Source organism: Argiope bruennichi, chromosome X1 (assembly GCF_947563725.1).
Source record: "Argiope bruennichi chromosome X1, qqArgBrue1.1, whole genome shotgun sequence".
Lineage (NCBI taxonomy): Eukaryota > Metazoa > Arthropoda > Arachnida > Araneae > Araneidae > Argiope > Argiope bruennichi.
The window spans coordinates 101,558,166-101,570,770 of NC_079162.1; the positions used below are offsets into that span (position 1 = coordinate 101,558,166).

Sequence of the window (12,605 nt, forward strand, 5' to 3'; positions counted from 1 at the left end):
ATGTTTGTACGTAGCAGAAAAAAAGTTGGGAACAAATTATTTAATGGTTTAAGGGTTCCTCACCTATAAAACTAAAATCCCGAAATCAAAATGCAGATAAATGCACGTGATTAATTTAATTTAAATAAAAAGAGATATGAAATAAGATTCTTTAAACTAAATCAATAAAAAGGCTAACTATAGGAGTAAATTCGCGTGATGTCATAATCTCATGACTATGTCATCTGACATCTAACTGGTTGCTTTGAGAAATGATATGATTTAATTTCCCTTTTTAATTTCTCAGGATGCGCTATGGATTCTAAAAATAAAGTTGGTGTGGCGCACTTGACGTTTATCACGTGATCACGCATTGAGCTTATTCTCGCACTGATACTGACTCTGAAATAAATTGGCAGTTCTTTAAAATATCTCATTTTTCCTTACAGGTATAACTTCAATACTTGTGAGGTACAGGAAGTTATACTTGTAAGGAAGTTATACTTGTAAGGTAATACAAGTATAACTTCAATACTTGTATACTTGTAACCAACTGAAGTTTGGAGTAAATAAATTCTGAAATTCAAAATTGTAAATAAGGGGGAAATATTTTTTTAATTTCAATGACTTTCATTTGTACTTCTCCAGGATAGTAATAGATCCAAGTTAATAAAAGTTCCCAAAACAGCAAATTAATAATTTTAGGACGACAACAGATGGCAACGTCGAAGCTAATAATCGGTACTGATTATCAGAATTATACTCCCATTCATATCGTTTACATGAAGAAAAATATATAGTCTGTGCTCTTGATAATGTAAAAAGTACAATTAACACAAAATGTTTTGAAGAAAATAAGTTTTGATGTTCAAAGCTGTAAATATGGATACAAAGTTTTCAAATTTCAATGAACCTTAATTGATATTTTGCTAGATAGTAATACATACAAGATAATAATAATCCCCAATGTAACAGATTAAATAATTTCCTATAAATCAAGCTTTCATGAAAAGTGGCAGTGCTTAATCATATAATATACTCCCAAAGTTTAGAAGAATAAATATTAAACAGTTGTCTATTTTCGAAAGCAATCTTTAGAACTCAGTGGCATAATGGTAAGGTCTCGGCTATTGGATCAGAAGGATCGAGGTTCGGAACTTAATTTTCGTAAAGATCCGTTGCTTATGTGTGTCTGGCGCACGTTAAATCCACCCTCGTGGGTGAAATGTCTTTTTGCCTTGTGATACATACGTTTGGAAAGATTACTCGAGCTCAAACATTGTCTTTTGACTGAGGTTCAAAATTGAGTGATTCTTCCCAAAATAGCCCTTGTATTCTATCAAAACAGAACATTACTACAACAAATAAAATGAACTCTATTGAAAGTCGGTATCCATTCGTTATTTTTTAAAGTATTCGTTTGCACATTTTTATATTAGAATTAAGTTTACAGAATCTGACCTTTGTATAAAAAATTATATTTTAGAAGAAAAAATTTGATTTTTTTTTAATTGATGAAGTTTACCAGATTGATTTTAAAGCAAAAAAAAAAGATTTTTAAGTATCAAACTTCTTTCCAATTATTTAGTATCTATACTGCTTTTGACTAAAGGTATATTCGTTCCGACCGTATGGACCACGACCTACTTGTGTGCTGAGGAACGAACTTTTCATATAAATGTTTTTGATGCTGCTTTTCGAATATTGAAGACGAAAACTAGTATATCAGAAACTATTTTGAAGAAGACTGCACACAGAAATCGAAGGTACCAACCCCTAAAATGAATTATCATCTGACCAGACTTTAAAATTATTTTTTGAAACAGCATGACTGATTGATTCTATTTGAGGTCATACAAATTTAAATGAATCTTCAAGTGCTCCCAAAATGATCTAGGTCTCTTTCTTATCTATTTCTAAAGTAAAATTAAATCTCTTAAACTTATAAAAATTGCAGCTTTTTTGGGGAATGTTTTCAAAGAAAGTTATTACTCTGTTAAATGTTAAAATAAAATAAAATAAAATCGAGATAGCAGTAAAAATAAGCCATCTTCTCTACAGAATGTTATTTCATTTAGAACATTTTCATTTCAAATGAAACAAAAAAAGTTAGAAATAAGTTGAAGTTTGTTTATCTTAGTTCTTTTTACGTTATTTCAAACTTTTCTGCAATGCATATTATTGCAAATGCTAAAAATAAAATCACTCTAAGCTTTATAATAATATTTTATAGACACTGAACTTCAGAGACAAAAAAAAATATCTCCATAAAATGATGCGGCTATAATTTAAGGCTTAAGAATTCGTAGCAAATCAATTGTAGCAAAATTAATCGCAAGAAATTAACCAGTGCAAAATCGAGGAAGATGTCACAATATTCACTTTCAGAAAATGGGTAAATATGCAGGTTTTTTTTTCAGGATTAATTTGTCTCATAGAGCAACTTTTTTATAAAATGCAGTAGCTCGTGAAATCTTGATCATAGAATTTATCAAGTTTCATTTTTCATATTCATTCAGCACGAATATCCTTCATTTCGAATTGTGTTCTTTCAATCACAATGGACATTCAATTTGTAGGCAATAATTAAAGTCTATTAAGTTCTTTTAGTCAGCAAACTATTTATTTCTCAAAATTAGCTCCAAATTAATATATTAACTCCCATCCTCTTACTTGATGAGATTTACTCGAGACTGAAACCAAAAATTCTTAAATGATTATCCTAAAAACGATTTCTCTTCAAATAATCAGATGAATCTTTATGTAATTGCATTTGTTTTTAAATTCAGTTAACAATAAAAAAGTTTTTAAATTATGAAATTAAAATTAAATACTTTTCCACATTTGGAGGAGAGATTTGCAAATGTTTCGAGCTTCATACCAATGTCTTGCTGTAACTGTCTTCCAAAAATATTGTTTTCATAAAGAATATTTTTTTATTTCAACAGTTTTATTGTTTTTGTACTTACGTCATCAGGTGTTATTTTATAGCATTGTGATACGAATGGGGGCTGTACGTAACTGGTAGTAAATTTCAAACCATTATACAACAGGCAGTAAATTTTCATGAATATTATTTGACCAAATATTTTGTAAAAAAATTAATACAATATGTTACAATTTATTACCAAACATTTTTAATATTGCATTGCAGCCATGCACATTCCAAATAATGTTTCCATCTATTGAAAAAAAAAGTCTTTTTTGCGTAATAACATATAAACTAAAGAAATCCATTATATAAATTAGAGAAACATGTCCGATATCAGAGAGCCATAATATAAAAAAAAATATTAATAGCAAACAAGATACAAAATAATATTGTAACAAATATGTTTATAATAATATGAAACTGATTAAATTCTGATTCAAATAACTTTTGAAAAACTAAAAAATTAATAGGCAATAAGACAAAAGGAAAAGCATTTTTTAAAAAATGAATCAACAAATATTGACCTCTTCATTTACAGGTTTCTAGAAATTTTAAGAAATCTCTGGATTATGAAAACCGTGATGAAATCAAATTGTGCTCGGTATATATTAATATATACTTTTTAACATCCGTAATTAATATTTTTTAATGGCATCACACAAAATTTTGAAATTGACTCCTAGTGCATTATGTGGCTTTACGAATACATCAAAATCGTCCTTAAAGAAAAAATGGTACATTACGGGTAGAGTAAATGGTGCTGATCATTAAAAAGATTGATTAAAAGAAGTACTGCTTTTAAACAGAAAAATTCTTTGAGTATACAGATATTTTTCTTGAATTCACAGAATTATCCGAGTGTTTCATATTCTATGAATATCTCGCAATAAATAAATGAATGGAGACTCCTCTGTATGTTATTAGGCACTGTCACCTCAAATTTAACTGCATACTAACAGAAGATTCTTAAAATAAACACTTTAAACTTGACAGTTCGCTGAGTTATTCTAGTTTTGATATCCTGTAACCAAATCCCCCAGAGAATATCTAGTACACTAGTCACTAGTGCTAGAGATAGTCAGACAGCTTTTTATTACTTTACGCATTTCCGTCCGCCATTGAGTATAACGGTAAAGAAGGAATAAGACCATTTAACTCGGCTAACATTTCAGAGTGATGAAGACTGGTGAATTTATGTTCAAAGCACGTTAGAAATACTTTTTTAGATTTAACGAAAGACAACTTTGGGTTTCTGTTATCATTTTTCAATACTTCACATACATCTGCTCTTGACATATTTATGACAGTGTCAATAAAAACATACATATTTTGCCATAATTTTGAAGACTTGAGTAACCTCACAAACATCTGCAGTACTTAAAATCACCTGCTCTGGTAAAATATCGTTTTTGAACAGCGATTGCGCATTACCGAAGAGCCAAAATCACTAAGATAATTTGAAAACAACTAAACTAACGTCATTTTTCGTGATTAAAATATACTTTTAATAATGATATTTAATTTTGCCAAGGAGAATTTTCAAAACAATGTTTACAGATGGAAATCATCGTCACTATATTCTTATCCATGTGATTTAATTTTAATGAAATTAGAATTATTTCTTTTTTTCTTTTTTAATGATTTCATGAAAATCTTACAGATGATGACACCTCCTGAGAAGTTGGAGTCAAATAATCAATGGTATAATAAAATGTCCATTAAAGATTTAAAAAGACGAATTCCACAGGTATCATCCAAATATTTTTGATAAATATTTACTTAGTGTAATATAAAGCTGAAAATGTATTAAATTAGATTGAAAATTTATTAGAATATCCTTATCTTTAGATCGATTGGTTGCGTTACATTCAAGAATTCAGCAATTCTAGCCTGTCTATCCAGGGTAAAGGGAACGAAATTACCAAAGAAGACTTAGTTATTGTAAGAGATTTACCATACGCAGAAAAAATTTCTCATTATATAAGAAATGAAAAGAACTTTAGGTAAGATTTAACGTACATTTATTTCTTCTTTGGACTACCGTTTAAATACATTTCGTATAAGAATATTCAATCAGATAATACAGAGAAAAAGGCGTTTGTTGTTCTAAGGGATGGTTAACATACTTGATTCAATTTTTGAATTTTTGATAGTTCTGCTTATTATCTGTATGTTCTATTTGTGTGTCGCTTGTATGATACCGAATTTTGGTGGATTTTGAATTTAGTATCTGATACTGGCTTAATATGATTTTAATGGTTCAATGTTTACTAGCAAAATAACCAATATTATACATTTAAATAGTTACACTTCTATTTGCCATTTATTTCACTGAAAAAAATCATAAAATGGATAAAGCTCTGAGTTAAAATAATTTAATGTTAATTTTAAATCAGACTTCATCTAATTATAAACATAACAAATACATAATTACAAACATGAAAACCTGTTCAAGCATCAAGAATATTAGATAATTTTTCAAAAATTCGACTTTTTAACGTAGTCATCTACTTTTTAAATCTTTTCAATACTTTGATTATTACTTTTTCAAATTTTTGATAAACAGGAATACCTTAAGTGTGATTTGGGATCATATCTTGTACCAAAAATGGATATCCCTGTTTTCACCAGTTTTTAACTATTTAAAAATTACAGTCAGTCCTTCAAAAAATATGCTATATTTTAGAAAATTTTATTTAAATGTTTTTTGTTATTTATATTTACACAGTTTTGCATATAAATAGATTATTTTCTTTAAGGCAGATTTCCACCTACTTAGGATTGAGAGTTCTGTTGTCTTTATTAACACATCTGCCTGAGAATTTCACCGTTGCTCTTCATGAATTTTACCGTGACAATGGAGTTCCTTTGCAAATCTCTGACAGATGGAAAATATGTATCAATCGTATAAATTCTATATTCGGAATGATTGCCGGTTTCTTGTACGTAAAGGAATATTTTTCTCTTGAGGACAGAAATGAGGTTCGGATTTTTGTTTTTGCTTTTCAGTTCGATATATTTATATATAATTACTGATTACTTTGTTTTATTTAGAATATTATTTTGATCTAGTTGAAAGTAATGTTTGAGTTTTGATATTGTTTATAGCTTTGAATTTGTATGTACATAAAAATCATAACTTTTTGATCCATAATTGTTTATAAAAAATAATTCTTTATTTTTGCTGAATCATCCTATTGAAATATTTTACCAAAGACTTCTAAATATGCGAAAAAAATTATTGATTTCAATCTTTGATCCGTAATTGTTAATACATAATAATTCTTTATTTTTCCTGAATCATCCTAGTGAAAAATTTTACCAACGACTTATAAATATGCAAAAAAAAAATTATTAATATCAATCATTTCATCGTTTATTATAAATTATTTTATGGTAAATTCTAAAGCAAATTTGTAATGAGCTCGTTTTTGAGAGCAAATATTTAAAAGCAGAATGTAATAGCTTATTTTAGTAGATATGGAATAGTTATAACTAATTTGATACTGAACACTTAATAATTAATATTTAATGTTAGACCTAATTTGAAAATTCTTTGCTAAACAATAGAAGACTTGTCTAATCAAACAATATTTTCTAAAAAAGAGCTCTGATTACTTCAAATTCTTGAAATTTTTTAAATGACACCAGAAAGAAGAGAATGTTAAACTCGAGATTTACTTTAATGTTAAGACAGAAAAAATGTTATGCATAATTAACTGGCAAAAAAAAATTAATTTTTTGTTGTTGCAACAATTAAATTTCATTATCGCCACCCAAAAAAGATTTGAATAACATATCAAGCGTTCAACATGACTTAAAAGCAGACATACTTGAAGCGAATGACAACTGAGTGCGACAGATTTAAATGCACTAAAATATAGAATCATTTTTAGTTCTATGGCTAAACAAACCTTTGTTGATTCAGAAGCCGTGTCTTTAAATACATTAAATTTGTCTCGATTTGTAAAAGCTTTGCTTTGGGCGTTACTTTCCTGGTTAAATGTAATCTCGATTCTGAAGATATTCATTTTATAAAATAAAACTTATATACATGTTGGAAAGCGTATAAGTTATGCAAATATTTAATTTAAGAGCAGATATAATTATAACTATAAATGTGTATGTTTACACACGGCAAAATGATTATGCGCTGTATAATAAAATGATCATAAAATTGTGATCTTTGTGTATGAATGGTCTACACTGAAAATAGAAAAGGTGAATTTCATTTTGTAGCTTCCGACTCGTTTCAGGCCTTACGCCCTTTTGGCCTACCCTGTAGGCTTGGTTGGTGTGAATTTTCCAAAGTTAGTTTGCACAATTCACATTATTATTGCAGAAGGAATGAATGATTCGTACATTGATTACCTTTCTGTAACGAAATCAACACCAGTATCAATGGAAAATCAAAATGTCGCACACTTTTCACTTTCGTTTTGTACTATTCGTACACATGGGGGATTTTTTATTAGGAAATAGACGATGTCAAATAATTTAACTGTTTTCCCAATTGCTAAATTCTATTTTCTGCTTTTAAAATTGCTGCGACTATTCTTATTGTGTAGCATATATTCCTTTTGAAATGTGTAGATACCACTTTTCTATCTGTAACTACATCCTTCAACAACCTAAATTGATGCATGACTCTATATATATTCTCATTACTTATCATAAAATTAAATTTTATAGTGCATTCAATATCTATACTTTGCATTCGAATGCATATTACTCTTAACTCGCTGGCAGTCAACATTTCAGTGCTTCTAACTCAACTTTTATATCAGTTTTAATTACCCTGCCTTGATTTGTTAAATTTAGAATTTTTAATAATTGTTTCCAAAATACCTTTGGATTATTTATTTGTTTTTATCTATTTTTGCATTAACAGAAATATCTTTTTTCAAATTTTAAAAATAAATTTTAGAAATCTTTTTCTCTTTCTTGACATCTTCCTTTTTTAATCCGATGTGCCACGCTCTCTGTTCTCTTCAGAAGCAATTCTTAACTTATTTCTCAAAGAAAAAAACATGAATCATTAAGAAATTGAATCCGCCAATCCATGATTTCAGCTACACTGAGCAGGGCATCATGTTAAAATGGAAACACGTTTTCTTTTAAAACATAAATAGCATAAAATAATTTTAACTGCGCTATATTAGATAGCGGCGGCCTTGCCAAATGGTTCGCTTTCAACCAACTAATTTATGTAAAATATTATATTTATTTCAGTTTTATGAAAATTGCTAGTTGATCTGCGTTGATCCTCAGAACTTCATAAATAGAAATGAATTTATTCCATAATTTCTAACAAGAGCTGAAAAAAGACCTTATTTTAATCTTTTGCTGAATTTTGAATACCTTTTGCTTGAAATTTCTGATAATCATTTTGCAGGTTAGAAAGTTAGTATTGGATTTAAGCTTTGAATTTGAAAAGCAACTTCTCTATAACAATTGGATGGATCGAGAAACAAAAAAAGCAGCACTTGAAAAGGTAGGCAGTGATGAAAATTTCATTATTATTCTTTGAAAGACGTTTATTATTAATTAAATAAAGATTCAATTATTAAATAATTATTAATTCAATTACCCTTTTTAATTTATTTTAATATATTTTAAATAAAGATAAAAAAGGGCAAATCCTTGTTTTATTTTTGAATCTCTTAATAGAAATCAATAAAATTAATACTTTAATCTTTCCATTTTTTTTTCTAAACTATATTCAACCCCCCCCCCTTTTTTTTTATCAAACATTATTCGACCTTCACTTCCAAGAAAATTAAAGTGTAAGATGAAACATTTATTTTATAATATATAATATAATATAAAGATCAGTGTGTGTGTGTGTGTGTGTGTGTGTGTGTGTGTGTGTGTGTGTGTGTGTGTGTGTGTGTGTGTGTGTGTGTGTGGTGCTCTACAGGCCAGACCGTTCGACCTACAGCTACCAAATTTGGCGCATGCATACCTTGGAATGCGTACCTGGGGTCACTTTTTTGAATTTTTAATTAGAAATTTAATTATTAATTAAAAACTAACTTTCCCGCCAAAAAATCTTTTCATTTCCCCACTGCCAAATGAGTAAGGCTTCATTTTTTTTCCACGCTAAAGAGGATAGGCTTAAGAAATTTTCGGCAGATTATTTCAAAGGATTCTGTTTATTTTCTTAATGTTTGATGCATTTAAAATTAAACATTGTTAATTAATCGGTCTTTCAAATTCATTCTGAAGTACTTTTGAATTAAAATAAAACAGAATGAAGGAAATTAAAAATTTATAATCTGCATAGCGTTACCCCAACTGGAGGAGAAAATTCTCGCATTTGCGTTACCATAATTGAAAATTCACGTTGAAAATTCACGCATGCGCATTGTGTTCTGATTGTTGACAACGGATACGGACTTGGTTTTGAAGGTTTAATATGTTTTCGACAGATTATTTCAAACGATTCTGTTTATTTTTTTAGTGTTTGATGCATTTAAATCTAAACATTGTTAATTAATCGATTTGTTCATGATGAATCCGAGAAAATTTTGTTCAAAACTTCTTGAGATATTACATAAATTAAGAAAAATATTCTTTAGGGCCCATAAGGTTTAAATACTCAACGACTCTGTTTTCAGTACTCATATTTTTAAAAAAATATTATATTTATTGCAGTTTAATCATTTCCACTTTAATTTAAAGCATAAATTCTACGGGAGCTAACATAAAATTAAAGAGATACATGTTACGTTATGGCTGAAGGCCTTTATAATATTATGAGTGAATTATATGACTATTAAAATTTGAAGTTTTAAAATATTTTAATGAAGAAGCAATTAAAATGGGAGTTCCATAAAATATTTAATTATTAAAATTTTTACGAACATTAAGATTGGCGAACCGGCTGGTCGCCAAAGTTGGCTAGTAATATATATAACACTCTGTAACATTTTCAGTTCTTTTTTATCATTTCCTATGCAGAGTTCATCTTCTTGCGTTGTCATTTTTCATAAATTGCGCTCGTAAATTTTACTGCCACAACATGGAACTGTGATATTCTTGTTTATCTATGAGGATACTAAATATTCACAATGGCTCTAAATAAAAAAAAATTATAACAATTGCATGTTGCAACAAAGAAAAGAGAAACCGATGGCTTACATAAAACATAACTCCATCAGATACCATTAAGTTAATTTTTTTCTTTCAGATGATCAGTCTTATATTGTATAATAGGATCAAAAAATTCCGAAACTTTAAAAAATTTTTCCAAATATAAATGAAATATTCCATTTCCCGTAGATCAAGAAAATTGAAAGGTGTAAGTAAATTTCATCAAATACGTACAACGCAATATCACATAGTTAATGATTACAGGCATTCAAAACTTCCCTTCATGGGAAAAGTCAAATCAGGGGAAAGAGCTTCATCACAATAAGGTGCAGGCTCACAAACCTTTTTTGGTGTCAAATTACTATCGAAATATCAAATTCCATCAATCCGTAACCAATAGCTAATGGTGAAATTAAAATCTGCCTAGAATAAAAAGCTCTCCTTACATTTTCATCCCTTCATGAATACATATTTCAAGGTGAACTGCAGTTCACGTTTCTCAAAGCTAACCTTTTTCCTACCAAGAACGCTTCTTCATTTTTTTTAACATTGAAATTTTGCATTTTTAATACTATATTTGTTTTGCATGTATATTCATGCATATAAATGTATCCATACTTTTTTATGTATTTACTTCTTTAATAAATCATTTTATTTTACACCTCTTTTTTATTTTTTGTATTTCTTTTGTTTCTTCCCCTTAACTTTTATATTATTTTGGCTGTTTTTTTTTTTTTAAATATCCTCTGAGCTGTTAAAACCATTTTTGTCTTTCTCATAAGATTTTTTTTAATAAACTCTTAATCATTTCCTTTTCTTTTCACTTGATAGCTAATTAATAACTAAATAGAAAAGCAGAATCCCGAGTCAAATCGCAATTTAGTGTAGTAGTTTATGATAGTTTACCTAAACGCTCTGTACATTAAAAAATTAACGATCTAATAGCAGTTTTTTACCAAATACTTTCTTCTCTTATCGTTTATTCTTTCTATTTCTTTATTTTTCTTTCACTTTTCATATTGTTTGTTTTATAAACAGCGTTTATCCCATTTCACAATTTGTCCATTTTCTGTTTTTATTTCGTGATTGTTTCCGTTTTGTGCATTTGTGTAATTTTGTCTATTCAAAGTTCTTGTTATCAACATATTTCTGTCAAATTTTGTAACACAAAAGAGCAGAGTCCAGCCTCATAAGCCCGATACTGATCAATCTTCCTTAAGAATTTAATTTAAACAATTAAATTTCGATGCTGATAGACTAGAGAGAACCGAGAAAGATCATTACCCTCAGGGGCTGTGATTTATCTTCCTCTTCAAGTTCACGACACTACTTAAATAACCTTATAGTTGCAGGAGAATGTTATGTAGTAATATATCAAAAAAGTAAATAAAGCCAAATCCAGCTAGGAGACCACCAAAAATAACTAACTTTTTATATTCAGGTATTACTTCAATTACATTCAATATGTTTTTGACACTCAAATAGTATTTAGATAAAAATGTTACTTACAATGTATATTTTGCATTTAATCAAATGCATTTTATTTTTCTATCCCCTATTCTTAAAAGAAATATAGAAATTAAAACTCTGATGTCATTGCGGTTAACAAATTTCTTATAAGTGCTCCCACACTTGCTGTTGGATTCGTAGTTAAAAAAAACCACACTACGTTATAAAATATAATAAAATACTATAAAACGCAAAATAGTTGTAATAAAATCCAATCATTCTCCTATGGCAACAGTAAGTTATCCTTATTTTACTTAGTAGCAAAGTAAAGCTTTCCGTTGATAAGGCAGATATTTATGGGCTTAATATCTGTATAATATAATAATCATTTAATTTTTCTTTATGAGCAGCAGATTTTATAACCCAATTTCGCTAATAAAATCAAAGACTTTACATGCAAAAAGCCAGCATCAATCCCTTAATAATGGAGAGTATTTATGGATCTATTTGACCTATCAAATATAATAATTAAACGAAAAATTTATAGTGATATCTTCAAATCTCGATTCATTTTATAACTAATAGCATTTGTAAGTATAAAAAAAAAATTAAAAATGTAGTAGAATAGAACCGACACAAAAAGTTTGATATAAAAATGTGAGCTAGAAATTAACAATTTGTAATATCATTTTATATATAAAGTTCGAACTATGCTTATATTTGCATATATTTCCAGTTACGCGCGATGAAAGTAAATGTTGGATTTCCCGACTGGATAACAGATGAAAGCAATTTGGATGATTTTTACATAAAGGTATTCCTTTATAATTGCATTTGCATCATGTTCATATATGTGTTGTGAAGAAATTTTCCGTAGGATTTTATCAAATGACAACATAATCGAATTTCAATCATTATTCAGACAGCTTTCAAAATAATCAAATATATATAATAAATGTCTAAAGATAGCAACATATCAGAAAAATACGTCAGAGTAACAATAATCGAATTTCTTATAAGGTTTCAAAGAGGTTTCAGAGAGGCTTATAAGGTTTCAATCTCTTCCCTTCCAAGCACAAAGAAACTATTTTGATAAGATGTATATCAAGGGCTTCGGTTTATCTGAATTCGATAAGAATAAACATTAGTA

General features: G+C 28.3%; 2 protein-coding genes across 6 annotated transcripts in view; one reads left to right on the forward strand and one right to left on the reverse strand.

Annotated features, from left to right (window-relative positions):
- Positions 1-12,605, reverse strand: part of LOC129958253 (procathepsin L-like) — a 77,558-nt gene that overhangs the window by 56,896 nt on the left and 8,057 nt on the right. The gene's annotated exons all lie outside the window — the stretch shown is intronic.
- The window catches only part of LOC129958252 (neprilysin-4-like), a 62,218-nt gene that overhangs the window by 28,202 nt on the left and 21,411 nt on the right, over positions 1-12,605 (forward strand). For all 3 annotated transcript variants that reach the window (XM_056070560.1, XM_056070562.1, XM_056070561.1), the window contains exons 9-13: positions 4,572-4,658; positions 4,760-4,914; positions 5,671-5,893; positions 8,307-8,405; positions 12,192-12,269. In XM_056070560.1, the coding sequence (XP_055926535.1) occupies positions 4,572-4,658; positions 4,760-4,914; positions 5,671-5,893; positions 8,307-8,405; positions 12,192-12,269 (642 nt within the window). The remainder of the gene's footprint in view (positions 1-4,571; positions 4,659-4,759; positions 4,915-5,670; positions 5,894-8,306; positions 8,406-12,191; positions 12,270-12,605) is intronic.